Source organism: Heterodontus francisci, chromosome 5, assembly GCF_036365525.1.
Source record: "Heterodontus francisci isolate sHetFra1 chromosome 5, sHetFra1.hap1, whole genome shotgun sequence".
NCBI lineage: Eukaryota > Metazoa > Chordata > Chondrichthyes > Heterodontiformes > Heterodontidae > Heterodontus > Heterodontus francisci.
Window position 1 is genome coordinate 42,272,187 of NC_090375.1, and position 20,748 is coordinate 42,292,934.

At 43.9% G+C, this 20,748-nt stretch overlaps 1 protein-coding gene across 2 annotated transcripts in view; it reads left to right on the plus strand.

The window, feature by feature from the left end:
• The window catches only part of col22a1 (collagen, type XXII, alpha 1), a 419,868-nt gene that overhangs the window by 306,380 nt on the left and 92,740 nt on the right, over positions 1-20,748 (plus strand). For both annotated transcript variants that reach the window (XM_068031367.1, XM_068031368.1), the window contains exons 28-32: positions 1,665-1,727; positions 1,820-1,861; positions 4,051-4,083; positions 5,382-5,435; positions 17,281-17,334. In XM_068031367.1, the coding sequence (XP_067887468.1) occupies positions 1,665-1,727; positions 1,820-1,861; positions 4,051-4,083; positions 5,382-5,435; positions 17,281-17,334 (246 nt within the window). The remainder of the gene's footprint in view (positions 1-1,664; positions 1,728-1,819; positions 1,862-4,050; positions 4,084-5,381; positions 5,436-17,280; positions 17,335-20,748) is intronic.

A 20,748-nucleotide genomic window follows, 5' to 3' on the forward strand; every position in this document is an offset into this window, starting at 1 on the left:
GTATGGCTGTGAAACATGGGAGACTTACAATTACCAGGAAAAGAGGCTCAATAATTTCCATCTTGGCTGTCTGCAGCATATTATGGGTATATCCTGGCAGAGCAAAATCTCAAATGTGGTAATCCTGTCAAAGGCAGAGCTCCCAATTGTCAAATAGAGGGGGCTTCAGTGGAACGGACACATCTGCAGGATGGAAGATGGTCGCATACCCAAGGACCTTCTGTATAGTGAGGTAGCCAGGACCAGACGACCAGTGGGACACCCAAAGCTCCACTTCAAGGATGCTTGCAAGTGTGACATGCAGGTCCTAAATGACTATCACACTTGGGAGTCACTAGATGGCAAAAGAGGGAAATGGCGACATATCCTGTGGACTGGCATGCACTACTATGATGACCAGTGGCTACAGCAGCTTGGCAACAGGCACCAATGCCAAAAACAGCAACTCACAGCGTCACTTGGCAGCTTCATGTGTAGCACTTGTGGCAGCATCTGCTGCTCAAGGATTGGCCTTCACAGCCATCAACAAAGGTGAACCAAGAGAAGACACCCCACCTAAATGGATTGTTTCCTGACAGTCCATCATCTTTCATAGATGGAAGGATGTCAACAAGTTAGGGACAGGATGGCACAATATATTAAGTTAAAAATCTGTGGCATTTGCCAAAGTCCAAATTCAGAATCTGTTGCCTTCAGCCCCCTCTGCCACAAACTCCATGACCTCACCACCAACTCCATTCCCTTCACTGCCACTGTCCTATGTTGAGTCAAACCTCTTGCAACACTGGCATCTATTCAAACCCGAGCTGACCCAAATCCTTTCTATCACAATGACTGGTTATTTCCAACTCCATAACATCACCTCAGCTTCTCCGCTGCTGAAGCCTCATTAATGCCCCTGTCCCCTCCAGGCTCAACTATTCCAATGCTTTCCTGGCTGGCCTCCCATCCTGTCCAATGCATAAACTGTTCTAGGAAGACTTCTTACAAAGGTGAATGAGAGGCCTACCTCCTGTTTCAGGATCCCTCTCCTAAAATGGATAGCCCTGATCAGAGCAGGGACCAGGCTCAGGATTCTCCAGGATTTACAAATGTAGGTCAATTTTGTTTTTAAGTTGTGCAGGGAGGAGGAACAGGAGAGCTCCTCCTGGCTATACAGCACTTCTGAGATTTGCTTTTGGCCGCAGTTGCTCCAATCCTGTAATCCTGCTGTTCTATTCCCCCAGGACTTACCTGAGGGCCACTGCCAGCCAGGCAAGCAAGGTGAAATTGATCCACTTGAAATGGACGAGCTGCCTCTGGAGGCACTATAGGCTCTGGTAGATCTCCCAAATATTTGAAAGGAGGCCCAAGGACCAAATTTAGAGCAAGTCTCGGGCCTACTCTTTTGGGCACATGCTATCTGCACACCATTGGTTGTACTACCTGAAAATAGAAGGTTAATCAGTTTCTAACCATGTGTGCGTGTGTATACGTGCGCTAAAACTTTATCTGGAAAACAATTGTGCAGCTTGGCTTGTCAACTCTGTTCTGCATGCTTCTTATATTTTTCATGAGAGTAGGTGGTGGAGACTCAGACAGAATGATACAGGTATAGTAACAGTTGAACGTAGTCACGTCTTTTAAACTTTTGAATGTTTATACAAGACTTTATGTTTTCACAGGGAGAACCCGGGAAACAAGGCTTGGTTGGTCCAAAATCAGATAAGGGTGAAAAGGGTGAAAAGGTAGGAAACATTTCATTAAAATGAGAATTCAAATGCAATGGAACATTGAACCTTCCTGTATTTACAATCGGTTTCTTTATCTTGTGTCTTAGGGATTAGCCGGACCTCCCGGTTCTCCAGGCTTACCAGGAACGGTGAGTAAGAACAAATGACAAAATAAGGTTCCCTGTTTATTACTGTTCCAGCAATATTCACCAATGCATTTCATCAATTCAAATGCAAGATTGTTCTCTTTTGAAGGCTATTTCAAGAGCTATAGGGTAAAACTGGTGATGGGCAAAGTTTACGAATTCTTAACATGCTGGTGTTATATTGCTTTTTGAGTTACTTTTGCAGAAGTGTTAAACCATTTGAAATCATCAGGTTAACCTGCATTAAAATATCATATGTAGTGTGCGCACATTGCGATGTGCTGTGTCTATGTGCTGAGCTTGTGTAGGAGATTTTGGGGATTCGTTGGAATTCTGTTCTTAAAGAGCCATCTTTGTTCTCCCAGGGAGCTTCCGAGGCAGTTCAGTTCCTGGAATAGCCAGAAACAGGCTGCTCAGGAAAGTTCTTTTTGGATTTTTATATTTGCCACAGGGAAAGTATGTGTCACGGGAGGTAAAAGAGCTTTTGGGCCAAATAAGCCTGTCCATTTTTGATGGATTAACTTCATTGAATCATAGTCTAATACAGCACAGAAGGAGGCCATTTTGCCCAGCATGCCTGTGCTGACCCTTTGATAGAGCTATTCAATTAATCCCACTGCCCTGCTCTTTCTCCATAGTCCTGTAAATGCTTCCCCTCAAGTATTTACTCAATCTTCTTTTGAAAGTTACTATTGAATTTGAATTCAACACCATTTCAGGCAGTACATTCCAGATGACAACAATTTGCTGTGTAAAAAATGTTTCCTCATGTCACTCTGGTTCAATTGCCAATCACCTTAAATCTGCATCCTCTGGTTACCAACCCTTCTGCCTTATTTACTTTGTGAAAGCCATTCACAATTTTGTATATCTCTATCAAATCTCCTCTTAACCATCTCTGCTCTTAGGAGAACAACCTCAGCTCCTCCAGTCTCTTCACTTAACTGAAGTCCCTCATCCCTTGTATCATTCTAGCAAATCTGTTCGGCACCATCTCCAAGGCCTTGACATACTTCCTAAAGTGTGTTGCCCTGAATTGCACAAGATTGGGGATGTGCAAGGAGCCAGAATTAGAGGCACACAGAGAGTTGTAGGGCTGGAGGAGGTTACAGAGATATGGAGGCATAGACCTTGAAGGGATTTGAGCACAAGGATGTGTATTATAAAATTGAGCCATTCTCAGACTGAGAGTCAATGTAAGGTTATCGAACTACTAATTATGGTAGAATTCCTGTCAGTTTATGGGCAGATTTTGACATTATCATCAAATTATCAGCAGTCGCCAAATAGCAGTTACAGCACAGAAACGGGCTGTTCAGCCCAAATACTCCAAATTGGTGTCTATCCTTCACATGACCACTAGTCCTACTCTATTCCCACAACCACTTAGCCAATGTATTCTTAAATGGTTTCTGTTTCAATCACTCTGGCACAGTCTCACAATCCTGTGTTAAAAACGCTCCTCCTTCTCTCTGTATTAAAACTATTACATTTAATCTTATATCTGGACCACCACTCCCAATCATTGGAAACAGTTACTTTCTATCTACTCTGTCCCGTTTCCCTTGATAATTCTAAACACTTCTATCAATTAAACCTTTAACCTCCTCTTTCTAAAAAAAAATTCCTAAGACCTGAGACGTGAAGAAAGTCTACTGAGTAATGGTAAGAAACTTGATTTTCATTGCTTCATTGAAGAGTATGGGTGATTTTAAAGTGAAACAATCCAATTATTGCTCTGTGAGATGAATGATGCTATCTGTACTCATTAAGAGTATACCCATAGGAAGAAGCGGATGAGATTCTATAATGAGCAGAGCAAGTCACATATCTGGAGAAAGAGCAGAATAATCGTCCAGAGCCCCAGAGTCAGAGGAAATACAGTGATTCATGAATGTAATTTTGGTAAAACATCATATGATGGTAACACATTTGGAAATCATGGAGTCAGACCCTCGCACAAGTTTTGGAGATGTCCAAGGCAATAACATATAATTCGCCAAACTGAAGGAACACAGTCTTCCAGAGGTGCATAATAAAGGCAAGATGATGTGGAAGGCAGATATCGGCTAGCCAGTGTGCCAGCCCTTAGCATGGAACACTCAAAAATAAATGAGTGTGCAAAACAGGAACAACTTCACACAAGTTCTCACAGATGGGCCTAAATTTGTTCTCTGTCCTCTTTTTTCCAGGCAGTTGAAGGTTTTCCTGTACCTGGAATACCGGTGAGTATATAATAAGCAATGATTGTCACTAATAGTACCTGTTGGAGATAATGTTTACCTTCACCAGGCAACATAACATAAATTATCTCATTAGGACATCAAATAAATTACCATATCTATTTATATGTTCAGAAATTACTAAACATTTAATTGTCAGAAAAAGTCATCTTTTGTCTTTTCCTGTGCACAAACCACCTTCCTCTGGTCAAAGTAGGAATGATCGGATTTAGGTGACTATTTACCAGCCTGATAGAAATATCCATGAGCAGGTCAGTGCTTCCAAATATATTGTAGATGCAGACAGTGATACCAGTCTTCCAGATGTGACAGTCTTATTGACTTTAATAATCAGCTACTCTCTCAGGCTGCCTTTTACACACAAAACAGAGTCTTTAGTTCAAAGTGGATTCTGAATAGAGCTTCTTGAACAATGTGTGTTGAAGATAAGCTGCAATGGGCTGTAATACCATCTATGGTTTAATAGCCTGCATGCACTCTCTATATAAGTTCAAACTTGATGAATGGCAAGATATTGCAGGCCACCCAAAATCTGTGGTGCCATAACGTCCATTCAGATTCATGAGAGGAGGGAGAGAAATAACCAGTGATTATTACATGGAGATTCTGTGGGGTGAACGTTGCAGGGAGGACGTTCCCTGATTTTCAACAGTAACTTTGGTAGAGGATCAGTGGAAAACCCAAAGAAATGGAGCAAATAGTCATTTCTCCAGGGTTTCTGCCAAGCTTCCACTAAAGTTATAGCAGGAAATCAAGGAAATTCACTATGGAAATTCTCACCCCAAAGGTATTTATGAAAACATCCCCAATAATGAGAATAGGGGGCGGCACAGTGGCGCAGTGGTTAGCACCGCAGCCTCTCACAGCTCCAGCGACCTGGGTTCAATTCTGGGTACTGCCTGTGTGGAGTTTGCAAGTTCTCCCTGTGTCTGCGTGGGTTTCCTCCGGGTGCTCCGGTTTCCTCCCACATGCCAGAGACTTGCAGGTTGATAGGTAAATTGGCCATTATAAATTGCCCCTAGTATCAGTAGGTGGTAGGGAAATATAGGGACAGATGGGGATGTGGTAGGAATATGGAATTAGTGTAGGATTGGTATAAATGGGCGGTTGATGGTCGTCACAGACTCGGTGGGCCGAAGGGCCTGTTTCAGTGCTGTATCTCTAAATAAATAAAAAAATAAAAATTCCTCTTTAAGCACATGCAAATATAATTATGTAAGTATAATGATGGAGAGTAATGATTGATAACCACGTCTTTCCTTTTCTTTTATTATCTTTAGGGTTTAGATGGACAGAAAGGAGAGAAAGGAGATGCAGGAGAACCAGGAGAGCCTGTAAGTATTAGCCCTCTAAACTAAGGGCCTTTATTTAAAGCACTGTGGGGACAGTGTCACTTTGCACAACAAGGGTGAATATAAGAATTGTGACAAAAATGGTCTTAGATAACATCGGGTGTCATACTACATTAGTGTCTCCAGGATCCTACTTTTATGTTTTATGTGTGAAACCCACAGCTCCAGGAGGGAGGAAATTTAAAGAAGGTGTCAATGGCCCCTTGACCTGCTGCTGGGAGGCTGCCTCCAGACAACCGCCAGGCTTCAGCGGAGGTGCGGGGGGAGGGGTGGCATCTGCCACCGGGAAGATCCTGGTGGCATCAACAATTTGCCCCAAGTGGGCACTTAATTGATCTTAATTAGCTATCTGTCGCTGTTGGACAGCCAGCCAGTCCTCGTCAGACACCACCCCAGCAAGGGGCATGATCAGAGGCATGATCACATCAGGGAGCTATCCCAACACGAAATTCTCTAATTTTGCTCCCAGTCCCACTTCCAAAACTGTCACCACGGAACCGGGAAAATTCAGCCCTTAGTCTGTGCTGGCTTCCAAGTGGTGGCGCTGCAAACAGCCACAGTGCTCAAGGCCTAGAAAAGAGTCCCTTTAGGAAAATATTTAATGGCAGCAGAGAGTGCAAAGCTTTATGAAATAAATTTCTGTTTGAGCCTTCCCATTCAGGGTGACGGCATGGTTCACTTTGAAAATGTGCCGTCAACTATGAAAGGGAGATGCGTAGAGTGCCAATGGTTTGACCCCTGTTCTGTGGTGGGTTACCGCAGCATTGCAATTAACCACAGTAACCCTGAGCTAGGAAGTTTAAAACTGAACCAGAATTCTCACACTTGACCGTTACCCAAGACATCTGCTGAAAAGTGTGTTCTTTATACACATTTGAAGGAGGGCAAAATCGTTCTCCACTGCCCATCCCATGCCCAGATAGTCTTGTAATGTTCACTGTTTGGGCTCACACATGAAGAGCGAGATGGGGGTCAAGGCACCAGAATATGGGAGGCTCTCATTGAATTGTACCCTTGCATATAAAGGGGAGAAAGCTGGTGAGAAGTAAAGGGGACGAGGAAGCCATCCATCCATCCATCACTGCTCAGTCAACTGGCCAATTTACTTTCACACCCACCACTGTTTAAAAGAGAAATATAGTGAAGGGAGGACTTTTAAGTCAAGGGACTCCCTCCCTCCATTTATATGTGCAAAATATTCTCTCAAATATATTTTTACCTTTAAAAAGCTGTGAAGTTTGCTGCCCAAGAGAGATGCAGTTACCTCCCTTTGGAATCACACTTTTTTTTTAATTCGTTTGTGGGACCTGGCGTCTCTGGCTAGGCCAGCATTTATTGCCCATCCCTAATTGCCCTTGAACTGAGTGGCTCTCAGAGGGCATTTTAAGAGTCAACCACTGTTGCAGATTCAGCTGGAGTGGGATTGATGCTAGATCAGATTTCAAAACTGGACCAAACATTCTGGTGAGAAATGTTTTGGGGAATTGTTGCTGATGCTGGTGGCAGTAGAGACAAATAATCCAGCATCATCTGCACAGCACGTCTTATGGAAATATTTGATGTTTACTGGTCTCCGATGTAAATTTTTTTTTAATTTTTAGTGTTTTCCTTTGTGTTTGTGCCAGCAATTCTACACTGTTACAACCAGGTGAGAAAGAGGTCTAGGGTTCCTTTTCAGCCTTCACCTGGCCTTACTGTAACAGGGTTTAGTTTTAAACAAGTGTTTTAAGCTTCCCCTTGGTGAATCCTTTTTCACTGCTTTCCAATTATAAGGCAAAGAAATGAGCACAAACAGGCTTTCTTAGGTTTAAAGAAGAAAGGTGAAATTTTATTAAACATAAACTCTAATTCAGTTGATGCATACGGATACACGACGCACCCATGCTAGCATATATACGTGATACACACATGCAAATAGAGACAGAAAAGAGCAGAAGAAAAATAAAGTGGAAAGGTTTGAGGCAATATCTGAAGAGTTTTTGTTACGGGTCTTTGAGCTCACTGTTGAGTCCTTGTTTGTAGGTGGATCTTGCTTTTCGTTGGGGCCCAGTATTCTTGTTAAACCTTGTTCTCTCTTGGGGTTCATGTGTCTTCAGTTGGTTTTTGGAGTTCTGTCGGAAAGAGATGGGAGCAGACAGAAAGGGAGAGGAGGTCTTCTTCAGTCCAGCATTCTGCTTTCTGCCAGTTCAAACACTGTCTCTACAATTTAAAACTCCACAGGTTGGCCAGCAAGGTAGTCAAGTGACTGACTGGTATAACCACTTCTGGCTTTGTGTATTGTGTAGGTCAGGGAATGGTTCTTTGTCTACAAACACTGTCTGCTAATATGCAAAAATGTCTTTCAGCAGGGGCCTGGAAACCCCTTGTTACAGGCCTTTTCTTCTTCCCAGCAACAATTTGAAATTTAATGTCCATGTGGCGAAATTAATGTGCCTCATTCTTGGCAGGTGGGAGCCTGCATGACAACACCAACATCCCTTTCATTTGTATTGCAAAGTGTAGTGGCATTTAAATGTAGGCGGCGTTTGCTGACAATGCAACCACTAGGTGGCGCACTGACACATGCGCAAATGCAGCCTGTTCCACTAAAACGTCACAGTCTACGACGTTCAGGCAGCTGCCAGGACTAAAGATGGCGCTGCTCAAATAATCACAAAACGGCAATGTAAACCCATGGCAGCACACAATGGCCGGAGGGAGGGGGGGAGCCGGTGGAGGGGGCGTGGGCTGGGGGGTAGCGGGCGGGAGGGGGGAGAGCAGGCGGGGAAGAGCGGGAAGAGGGGTGGGAGCGGGGGGAGCAGGGAGTGGGGGGAGCGGGCGGGAGGGGGGAAAACAGGCGGGGGAGCGGGGAGAGGGATGGGAGGGGGGAGCGGGGAGAGAGGCGGGGAACGGGGAGAGAGTGAGGGGGAGTGGGGGGAGCGGGGAGAGAGAGGGGAGAGCAGGGGGGGAGAGCAGGGTGGGAGCTTGCGGGGAGCGGGGAGAGAGCCGGGGGGAGAGAGTGGGCGGGAGGGCAGGAGAGAGCGGATAGGGGGGCGGAGGAACAGAGCGCACCCGCACCCGCCACCACCAAGGTCTTCAGCCGCTCTCTCCCCGCTTCCCCACATTATGCGATGAAGTCATCTGCACATGCGCCAACCAGTCCTAGCAATGCAGAACGCCGCACACACGCAGAGAGCACATGTGCACAGCTTGGCGCCGTCTGATGACGTCAGAGGCCAGCTGCGTTGTCAAGAATCAGTTTGTTAACTGTATTAGTTGAGAACCTCTTTGGTCACTGGGAGCATCCAAAGATGGCTGTGTTTACTTCTACTCACCACACAGGGGCAGCACTGCTCCATTCCTCTCAAAATGCCCAGACATTAAAGGCTCAAAGTCAATGGCCCAGAAATTCAATTGTGCAGTGAATGTGAACTGCACAGAATGGGCAGATAATGCAGATGCAGATGCGAATTGGATTGTGTCTGCAAGCACCGTACATGCTGCAGTCAGTTTTCTTGGGCACGCAGTAGCTACACCGATGGTCCTTAAAGGCTGCCTCCAAAAATTAAAGTACGAAGTGTTATAATTACCTGACTGGAGGAACAGCAGTGCTCCTCCTGGCATCACATCAAAACTATTGCTCTCGCGCTGTCCTTCAAACACCTCCCCCCCCACCAGCGTCCCCCGCCTTACCCATCCACGTCCCTCCCCTGCTGCCCTCACCTGACATCTTAACCAAGTTTCTAGGGTCACGATTAGCACACACAGCTCACCATTAGTAAACAAATAAGGCCAGTGATACAATTTCTCATGGTCCTGCCACTGGCTTTTTTAGCCACTGCACACAAATTTGGGGGTGATCCAATTTCCAGGCTAATATTGGAAATGATGCTGCACAGGGCTTGTTTAACTAAGTGCAGCGGCGTTAGTTTTAGGTGCGGCGTCCCATTTAATGGTTGCCATATGTGCCTACTGTGACTATATGTGTATTTTAAAGGCTAAAAAATGTTGGCAAAAGCACTTATTTTCAGTCCTTTATGCGTTACATGACTGGAAACAAACACTCCTCAGGGGGTGGATTTCCTTTCATCGTTCTTTCTAGCGAAATCATTCACACAATATTTTTCAAAGCTTTTGCAAAAAATAGCAATCAGCACATTTGCCGTTCTGTTTACCATGCTCCCAAGCAGAATGATCAGAGGGAATCCTCCTGCTCCATTTAAGTTGTCATTAACAATTAAATGTCAATATGTCAGCTTTGATTCAGTGGTAGCTCTATCAACTTGGAGTCAGAAGGTCGTGAGTTGAAGTCCAGAGACTTGACTGCAAAATGTAAGCTGACACTTCAGTGTCGTACTGAAGGAGTGTTGCACTGTTGGAAAAGTGATTTTTCTGTTAAACTGAGGCAACATCTATTTTCTCAGAACGTAATATAAGAAATAGAAGCAGGAGTAGACCATTCAGACCCTTGAGCCTTCTCTGCCATTTAATACAATCATAGCTGATCTGCCTCAACTCCACTTTCCTGCCTGCTCCCCATATCACTTGATTCCCTGAGATAGAAGATCTACCGATCTCTGTCTTGAATATACTCAATGATGGAGCATCCGCATCCCTCTGGGGTAGACAACATTCCAAAGAGACGGTGCCCCTGTGTTCCAGATTCCCCAGCAAGGGTAAACAACCTCTTAATGTCTACCCTGTCAAGCCCGTTCAGAATCTTAGGTATTTCAATGAGATCACCTCTCATTCTAAACTCCAGAGAATATAGGCCCAATTTAAGTCAGCCTTTCATCATAGGACAACCCTCTCATCCTAGGAACCAATCGAGTGAACCTTCTGCATTTAAGTTGTCATTAACTCTGCTTGGGAGCATGGTAAACAGTGCGGGAAATTTGCTGATTGCTATTTCTCGCAAAAGCTTTGAAAAATATTGTGTTAATACAAGTATACCTTTCTTTAGAATATGAAGACATCGCACAGTATTCCAGCTGTGGTCTCACCAAAGCCTTATAGAAAGCCCTATACAAGTAACATTAATTCCATGCAAGTGCCAGGCAATGACTGTCTCAAACAAGAGAGAATCAATCTAACCATCTCTCCTTGACATTCAATGGCATTACGATCACTGAATCCCCCACTATCAACAACTTGGGGGTTACCGTTGACCAGAAACTGAACTGGACCAGCCATCTAAATACTGTGGCTACAAGAGCAGGTCAGAGGCTGGGAATTCTGCAATGAGTAACTCACCTCCTGTCTCCCCAATGCCTGTCCACCATCTACAAGGAACAAGTCAGAAGTGCGTTGGAATACTCTCTACCTGCCTGGATGCATACAGCTCCATCAACACTCAAGAGGCTCAACACCATCCAGGACAAAGCAGCCCCCTTGATTGGTACCCCATCCATCACCTTCAACATTCAGTCCCTGCACCACCAACGCACAGTGGCAGCAGTGTGTACCATCTACAAGATGCACTGCAGCAACTCACCAAGGCTCCTTAGACAGCACCTTCCAAACCCACGACCTCTACCACCTAGAAGGACAAGAGCAGCAGTTCCCCTTTCAAGTCACACACCATCTTGACTTGGAACTATATTGCCGCTCCTTCACTGTCGCTGGGTCCAAATCCTGGAACTCCCTAACAGCACTATGGGCATACCTACCCCACATAGACTGCAGCAGTTCAAGAAAGTGGCTCACCACCACCTTCTCAAAGGTAATTAGGTATGGGCAATAAATGCTGGCATAGCCCATGATGCCCACATCCCAAGAATGCATAAAAAAATACTCTATCTGCCACCTTCTTACCCACTCACTTAGCCTGTCTATATCTCTTTGCAGCCTCTTTGTGTCTTCATCACAGCTTACATTCCCACCAAATTTAGCAAACATAGGTACATAACTCTCGATCTCTTTGTTTAAGTCATTAATATAAATTATATATCGCTGAGGCCCCAGCACTGATTCTTGCGACACTCCATTATTTATTGTCTGACAACTTGAAAATGCCCCATTTATCTCTTCTCTCTGCTTCCTGCCCATTAACAAATTACCCCCAATTCCATGAGCCCATATCTTGCATGTTAACCTTTTGTGCGGTACTTTATCAAATGCCTTTTATAAATCCAAGTATACTACATCTACTGGTTCCCCTTTATCTACACTATTAGTTACATCCTCAAAAAATCAAATAAATTTGTAAACCATGTTGACTCCATCTGATCATATAATGATATTCTAAGTGCATTAATAAGACTTTCTGAATTAATTCTAGCAATTTCCTGACGACTGATGTTCAGGCTAACTGGCCTGTAGTGCCCTGTATTTGCTCTCCCTCCTTTCTTCAGGTGAATGTTCAAGATCTCATCGCACTGTTTCAAAGAAGAGCAATGGAAGTCGCCCTGGTATCTTGTCCAATATTTATCCCTCAATCAACATCACTAAAACAGATTATCTGGGCATTATCACATTTCTGTTTGTGGGAGGTTGCTGTGTGCAAATTGGCTGCCATGTTTCCTATATTACAAAAAGTGACTACACTTTAAATGTACTCAATTGGCTGTAAAGCATTTTGGGACATCCTGACCTTGTGAAAACTGCAGTATATAAACTGAAGTCTTTTTTCTTTCAGAGGAATCTTCCTAATGTGTTTACAATACCACTAACTTACAGACACCAGAGAAAACATGCCACTGTGTTCGTTTTCTTTTTCTTTTTCCCTCTGTAATCCATGTTGTTAACTCCCGTATATGGGAACACAGAAGTAAGAGTAAGCCATTTTGCCCCTCGATCCTGATTCGCCATTCAATGAGATCATGGCTGATCCTTGATGCTGGTAACTCACCTATATGGTCCTTATTCATGTGCAAGCTTTGACGGTGACTGCCAGTAGGCTGTTTAACCAGAGGATGACATTTTCGCCTGACATCACACATGTGCACTTCCATCAGGTGAAGTCGGAAACAAACAGTAATAAGAGTTTTTGCCGATTATCCCTTTCCTAACCCATAGGCACTGAAGTTGTTGTGGTGCTCCTAGTCACTCTAAATTTGGATAAGGACAGGCCTTCCTGGCCTGTACAGTTCAGATATTCAAAGGTTTACATAGAATTACATTGGCACAGAAACAGGCCATTCGGCCGAACCAGTGCATGCTGGCATTTATACACCACTCAAGGCTCCTCCCATCTTTCCTCAGCTAAGTCTCATGGTAACCCTCTAGTCTCTTATCCCTCATATACTTATCTAGCTTTCCCTTAAATGCAGCTTCAACTAGACCCTGAGGTAGCGAATTCCACATTCACACCATTCTTTGGGTAAAGAAGTTTCTTCTGAATTCCTTATATTGATGGCCTCTAGTTATGCTCTTCCTCACAAGTGGAAACATATCTCTGTATCCACTCTATTAAAAACTTACCTCGATTAGGTCACCCCTCAATTTTTTTCAAGAGAAAAGAGAACAAGCCTATCAATATTTTCCTGATATGTATACCCACACATTTCTTGTGATATTGTAGCCATCACGGAGACATGGTTGAGGGAGGGGCAGGATTGGCAGCTCAATATCCCGGGATATAGAATCTTCAAGTGAGACAGAGGAGGGGGTAAAAGAGGAGGGGACACTGCAATATTAGTTAAGGAGTCAGTTACTGCAGTAAGGAGAGATGATATCTTGGAGGGGGCATCAAATGAAGCTTTATGGGTAGAGTTTAGGAATAAAAAAGGGACAGCCACATTGCTAGGTGTTTATTATAGACCCCCAGATAGTCAGCGGGAAATTGAGGAGCAAATATGCACGTAATTTGCAGAGGTGTGTAAAAATAATAGAGTAATTATATTAGGTGATTTCAACTTTCCCAACATTAATTGGGATAGTCATCGTGTTAAGGACTTAGATGGAGTGGAGTTCTTAAAATGTATACAGGAGAACTTTTTAGCTCAATATGTAGAGGATCCAACAAGGGAGGGTGCAGTGCTGGACCTAATTCTGGGGAATGAAGCCGGACAGGTGGTTGATGTGTTGGTGGGGGTGCATTTTGGTGATAGCGAACATAACATGGTACAATTTAAGCTTGATATGGAGAAAGAAATAAACAAGTTGCAAAAAAAGGTTTTGGATTGGGGGAGTGCGAATTTTAGTAAAATAAGGCAGGATCTGGCCAAGGTAGACTGGAAGGAGTTACTTGTCGGGAAATCTACAGAAGAGCATTGGGGGGCATTCAAAAAGGAAATGGGGAGGGTACAGGCTCAACATGTTCTCTCTAGGGTAATAGGTAGGAGCAACAAGCCCAGAGAACCATGGATGACCAGAAACATTCAGGGTACGATGAGAAGGAAAAAAGAGGCTTCTAGCAAATACAAGGAGAGCAAATCAACGGAAGCATTAGTGGAGTACAGAAAGCGTAGGATGGAGCTTAAGAAAGCAATTAGGAGAGCAAAGAGGGGATATGAGAAAGCTCTGGCTGGTAAAAGTAGGGAAAATCCCAAGATATTCTATAAGTATATAAATGGGAGGAGGATAACCAGGGAAAGAGTACGACCCATTAGGGACCAAGGGGGACATTTGTGGGTGGAGCCAGGGGACATTGGTAGGGTGTTGAATGAATACTTCACATCTGTCTTCTCTCAAGAGAATGAGGATGTAGATATGGAAATTAGAGAGAGAGACTGTGAGGTTCTTGAGCAAATTGTCATCGGGAGTGACAAGGTATTGGAGGTTTTGGAAAGCTTAAAAGTGGACAAATCTCCAGGTCCGGATGATTTGTGTCCCAGGATGCTGTAGGAGTCGAGGGTGGAGATTGCAGGGGCTCTGACCCTAATTTTAAATTCCTCTCTGGCCACGGGGGAGGTGCCAGAGGACTGGAGAACAGCTAATGTGGTCCCACTATTTAAGAAAGGTTGTAGAGATAACTACAGACCAGTGAGTCTCACATCAGTGGTAGGGAAATTATTGGAGAAAATTCTGAAGGAGAGAATCTATCACCATTTGGAGAGGCAAAATTTGATTAGGAATAGTCAGCATGGCTTTATCAGAGGGAGGTCATGCCTAACAAATTTGATTGAATTTTTTGAGCATGTGACCAGGTGTGTAGATGAGGATAGTGCAGTTGATGTAATTTACATGGATTTCAGCAAAGCCTTTGACAAGGTCCTACATCGGAGACTTATCGAGAAAGCAAATGCACATGGGATACAGGGTAACTTGATAAGGTGGATTCAAAATTGGCTTAGCTGTAGGAGACAGAGAGTGATGACAGACGGCTGTTTTAGTGACTGGAAGCCAGTGTCCAGTGGCGTACCACAGGGATCTGTGCTGGGTCCCCTATTGTTAGTCATTTATATAAACGACAGAGAAGACAATGTGGGGGGTAGGATCAGTAAGTTCGCGGATGACACAAAGATTGGCCGAGTGGTTAACAGTGAAGTGGAGTGTCTTAGGTTACAGGAAGATATAGACGGGATGGTCAAATGGGCAGAAAAGTGGCAGGTGGTATTTAACGCTGAAAAGTGTGAGGTGATACACTTTGGAAGGAGTAATGTGACACGGAAGTATTCAATGAATGGCCTGACACTGGGAAGTTCCGACGAACAAAGGGACCTTGGCGTGTTTGTCCATAGATCTCTGAAGGCAGAAGGGCAGGTTAATAGGGTGGTGAAAAAGGCATATGGGACAATCAATCAAGGTATAGATTACAAAAGCAGGGAGGTCATGTTGGAGTTGTAAAGAACTTTGGTAAGGCCACAGCTGGAGTACTGTGTGCAATTCTGGTCGCCACATTATAGGAAGGATGTGATTGCATTGGAGGGGGTGCAGAGGCGATTCACCAGGATGTTGCCTGGGATGGAACATTTAAGCTATGAAGAGAGGTTGGATAGGCTTGGGTTGTTTTCGCTGGAGCAGCGAAGACTGAGGGGTGACCTGATCGAGGTGTACAAGATTATGAGGGGCATGGACAGGGTGGATAGGGAGCAGCTGTCCCCCTTAGTTGAAGGGTCAGTTACGAGGGGTCACAAGTTTAAGGTGAGGGGTGGGAGGTTTAAGGGAGATTTGAGGAAGAACTTTTTTACCCAGAGGGTGGTGACGGTCTGGAATGCCCTGCCTGGGAGAGTGGTAGAGGCAGGTTGCCTCACATCCTTTAAAAAGTACCTGGATGAGCACTTGGCACGTCATAACATTCAAGGCTCTGGGCCAAGTTCTGGCAAATGGGATTAGGTAGACAGGTCAGGTGTTTTAATGCATCGGTGCAGATTCGATGGGCCTAAGCGCCTCTTCTGCACTGTATTATTCTGTGATTCTGTGATTTCTGGTATCATCCTTGTAAATCTTCTTTGCATCCTCTTCAGTGCCTCTATATCTTTTCTATAATATGGCAACCAAAACTTCATTCCGTATTCTATGTGTGTTCTAACCAAGGGTCAATACCAAACCAATGGGTGATTCCAGAACCACGGGGCACTATTTTAAAGTAGGGGTCACTCTTTTCGGACAGAGATGAGGAGATATTTTTCTCTCAGAGGGTTGTGCGACTTTGAAACTCTCTGCCTCAGAAGGCGGTGAAGGTGGGGTCATTGAATATTTTTAAGATGGAGGTAGCTAGATTCTCGTTAGACAAGGGAATCAAGGGTTATCAGGGGTAAGTGGTAGTGTGGAATTCGAAACACAAACAGATCAGGTATGATCTTATTGAATGGCAGAGCAGGCTCGAGGGGCCGAATGGCCTACTTCTGCTCCTAATTCGTATGTTCGTTTAATACAGGTTTGGCATAATTTCCCTACTTTTCAATTTCATCCCTCTAAAAATAAAGCCTAGTGCTTGGTTTGCTTCTTTTCATGGCCTTGCTAACCTGTGTGCAACTTTTAATGATTGGTGTATTTGTACTCCGAGATGCCTTTGTTCCTCTACCACACCTAGACTTGCAACTTCTAAGTAATAATTGACCTTTCTGTTCTTCCTACCAAAATGTACTACCTCACATTTATCTGTGTTTAACTTCATTTGCAAAATATTTGTCCATTCTGTAAGTTTATTAATGTCCTCCTGTAATTTATTGCTGTCCTACTCAGTACTGACAATTCCACACCAATTTGTTGTCATCCGCAAATCTATAAATTATTGTTTTTGACTCCAAAGTCCAAATCGTTAATGTAAATTGTAAACAGCAGTGGTCCCAACACTGATCCTTGTGGAACACCACCTCCTACCTTCTTCCACTCTGAATAACTACCCTTTACTCCCACTCTCTGCTTTCTGTCTTGAAGCCAATTAGCAATCCATTCTGCCATTTTTCCCCTGACTGCATTAGTCTATTTTCAGCAACTTATTGAAGGCCTTTTGAAAATCCAGATAAATTACATCTACAGCATTAACATTGTCTACTCTCTCTGTTATCTTCTCAAAAAATTCAATGAGGTTAGTCAAGCAAGATCTTCCCTTTTGAAATCTAAGCTGATGAATAATGATTTTTTTTTCTAGATGTTCCAGAATGTTTCTCGATGTTTCTAGATATTTACTGGGCAAACTTACTGACCGATCAAAGACTATGTGCAATGCTGTTCATTGCCTGTGCTTTAGCAGTTTAACCGATTGTTGACTTTTCAAGTCTTGGCTGGTTTCTTTATTAAATATTGTAGAACACAAATGTGTTCTTTTGTTTTAATTTATTGTGAAATTTAAGGGAAGGGCCCAGGGACATAGAGCATAGCGCGAGATCAAAAACTGTTGGCAGGAAGACATGAGAATTGGGTACTGCAGATGTTTGTGTCCTTTGACTAGTGAAATGGTAGCTCTGTTTTAATCAACCACGATGCTTTTCCATCTCTATAACAAGTGATTTTTCTTTAGGGTTCCCATGGAATACCAGGTGCAAGTGGACCACAGGGACCTCCAGGCACGCAGGTAACATTAATTTGCTTTGGGAGATGTGTGATATAGATACTACTTGATGACTAGGTGTGGAACACTCAAAAGAAAAATTGTACATACTGGAAATAAACTGAAACATAACTGGAAATGTACAATTGGTCAGTCAGCATCTGAAAGCGAGAGAAGGGTTCATGTTTCAATTCTGACCCTTCATCAGAACTTCAACAGTTGTCCAATGGATCAGGTTTATACTTGTATTCACTGATCTCAGCCATAATAAGGTGAGGTCAGGTGCTTTCTTCTGGGGGAAGAAAGGGAAAGTTCGGGGTTGAAACTTGCCTTGGCCAGTACAGGCAACACAGACAGAGCAATGAAGGCAGGTCACACAAACAATGTGAATGATGAGTATGGGATTCAAGGGCCCTCTATGTTATTAGCACACACTCTTTGCCTTTACCCCATGAGTCCCTTGTCAGTTAATCCCTCCAGCCCTCTGTCCTATCACACACCTTCCCTTTTGTTCTCTTTTCCCCCACCCCCGCTTGACTTGCTTAAAACCTGTTACATTTCTAACCTTTGCCAGTCCTGATGAAAGGTCATTGACCATAACGTTAACTCTGCTTCTCTCTCCACAGATGCTGCCAGACTTGCTGAGTATTTCCAGCACTTTCTGTTTTATTCTTATTATGTTGTCCCCTTTCTTTGAAGGCAGGTGATCCATTTGACTGTGCCTGTTTATAATCAACAATATAATTCTACCCTCCAAGACACAGCCAGAAAACCTTTTGTAATAAACTTTGTTAATATCACAATTATACTTAGGGGATCAAATCTTAGGGCAGTGGGAATAAATGGTATGGACAGTAAAACAGATAATATCAGTAAACAGGCATGTAAGGGGTTTGTGAATATAATCCCAATAATCCCAATACAGGATATATATTAATGACCTAGACCTTGGTGTACAGGGCACAATTTCAAAGTTTGCAGATGATACGAAACTTGGAAGCATTGCAAACTGTGAGGATGATAGTGTAGAACTTCAAAAGGACATAGACAAGTTGGCGAAATGGGCGGACAAGTGGTAGATAACGTTCAATGCAGAGAAATGTGAAGTGATTCATTTTGGTAGGAAGAACATGGAGAGACAATATAAAATAAAGGGTACAATTCTAAAGGGGGTGCAGGAGCAGAGGGACCTAGGTGTATATGTGCATAAGTCATTGAAGGTGGCAGGACAGGTTGAGAGAGCGGTTAATAAAGAATACAGTATCCTGGGATTTATTAATAGGGGCATAAAGCACAAGAGCAAGGAAGTTATGTTGAACTTGTATAAGACACTAGTTCGGCCTCAGCTGGAGTATTGCGTCACGTTCTGGACGCCGCACCTTAGGAAAGACGTGAGGGCATTGGAGAGAGTACAGAAAAGATTCATGAGAACGTTTCCAGGGATGAGGAATTTCAGTAATGAAGATATATTGGAGAAGTTAGGACTGTTTTCCTTGCAGAAGAGAAGGCTGAGAGGTGATTTGATAGAGGTATTCAAAGTCATGAGGGGTCTGGACAGGGCAGATAGGGAGAAATTGTTTTCACTCGTGAAAGGATCGACAATGAGAGGGCACAGATTTAAAGTATTTGGTAAGAGAAACAAGAGCGACATGAGGAAAAACTTTTTCATGCAGCGAGTGGTTAAGGTCTGGAATGCGCTGCCTGAGAACGTGGTGGAGGCAGGTTCAATTGGAGCATTCAAAAGGGAATTAGACAGTCATATGAAAAGGAAGAATGTGCAGGGTTATGGGGAGAAGGCAGTGGAATGGAATTGAGGGAATTGCTCTTTCAGAGACCCAGTGTGGTCACGATGGGCTGAATGGCTTTCTTCTACACTGTAACGATTCTGTGATACAGGCTTGAGTTTACATGACTTTGGCATTGCTATGCAAAAGGAGAGTGATGCATAAAAGTAGCTCTATTTTGTGGTATTACCTACCCATTGTACTGGATCAAATTTGTTCTAGAAAGGCCAATGATGCTGATAGCACAAGCAGGAAGAAGAGAGAGACTTTTTCTGCTCTCCTGCCGTTCACATTTACGTCAATAGAACTGTTACCTTATATGCCCCAGTCCATCATTTATAGCTGTAGGATGATGAGAGAGCTGGAACCAGTCTTGATTTCCAGTGAGAGAAAGGAAAAAAATGCGATTGTGAAGTGAGGTTGGCTCTTTTAGTCCACAGACCCGAAAGGTTGAATGGATTCTCAACTGCCCACTTCCAGAAATTTGCGAGTAACTGAAACCAGTAGCTCACCACATATGAAGCTTGACCATGTCCCACATTGGACCACTCTGGAGAATAATTCTTTGGGGAAAAGCCTCTTTGGGATTATGACTCTTGCTGAAAATTTAAGGAAATTTAAATACTGTTCCAATAACTACTTCTGTAAATTTGTAATAAAAACAGAAAATGTTTGAAATACTGAGCAGGTCTGGCAGGTCTGTGGAGAGAGAAATAGAGTTAATGGGCTTAATTTTTAGCCCCACAGAGGCCGAGAGTGGCGTGTTGGTTCCCACGCTCCATCCCACCCCTGGACCATTTTCGTAGAGGTGGGATGGATGGGGTGGTGGCAGAGCTGCTGACCTGCACACAGCAGCTAGTCAACCTGGCTCATTAAGGGCCTATTATGGCCAATTAAAGGAATGCAACTGGGATTTTCCAGTCGGCCTCCAGGTTCCCACAGGCTGCTGGGGCCTGTTTAACTGCCTCGAGGCCGTCCCTGCCTGCCTGCATGCAGAAGCGCTGTGGTGGCCTTGCTCCCAAAGCAATTTTTTATTTTAAATTCAAGAAAGTTGGAGAGAGGCCCTCTCCCTTATTTACCTGTCATCGCAGCCTGCTGCTCCTTTCAAGCTGGAAGGTCCCTGATTGGTCCTCCAGCATCGAGAGCCTGCCCACCGTCCTTAAGTAGACATCAAGCCCACCCTCTGGCCATTAATTGGCGACTCTGGGCAAAATCACAATGAGTGAGTTTCCCACACAATGCAGGCTTCTGACCCACATTTGAGCCTGGCGATGGGGTTCAGAAGCCCTCAGGGAAAATCCTACACAACGTTTCAGGTGGATGACCAGAACTGGGAAAGATAGAAATGTAATAGGTTTTTAAGCATGTGAAATAAGAGACGGTGTAAAAAGAACAAAAGGGTAGGTCATAGAGTCGTACAGCATAGAAACAGGCCCTTCGGCCCCCCGCGTCCATGCCGACCATAATGCCTATCTATACTAATCCCAGCTGCCTGCATTAATTCCATATCCCTCTATGCCTTGCTCATTCAAGTACCTGTCCAGATGCCTCTTAAATGTCGCTACTGTTCCTGCCTCCACCACCTCCTCAGGCAGCTCATTCCAGATACCCACTATTCTTTGTGTGAAAAATTTACCCCTTTGATTCCCTTTAA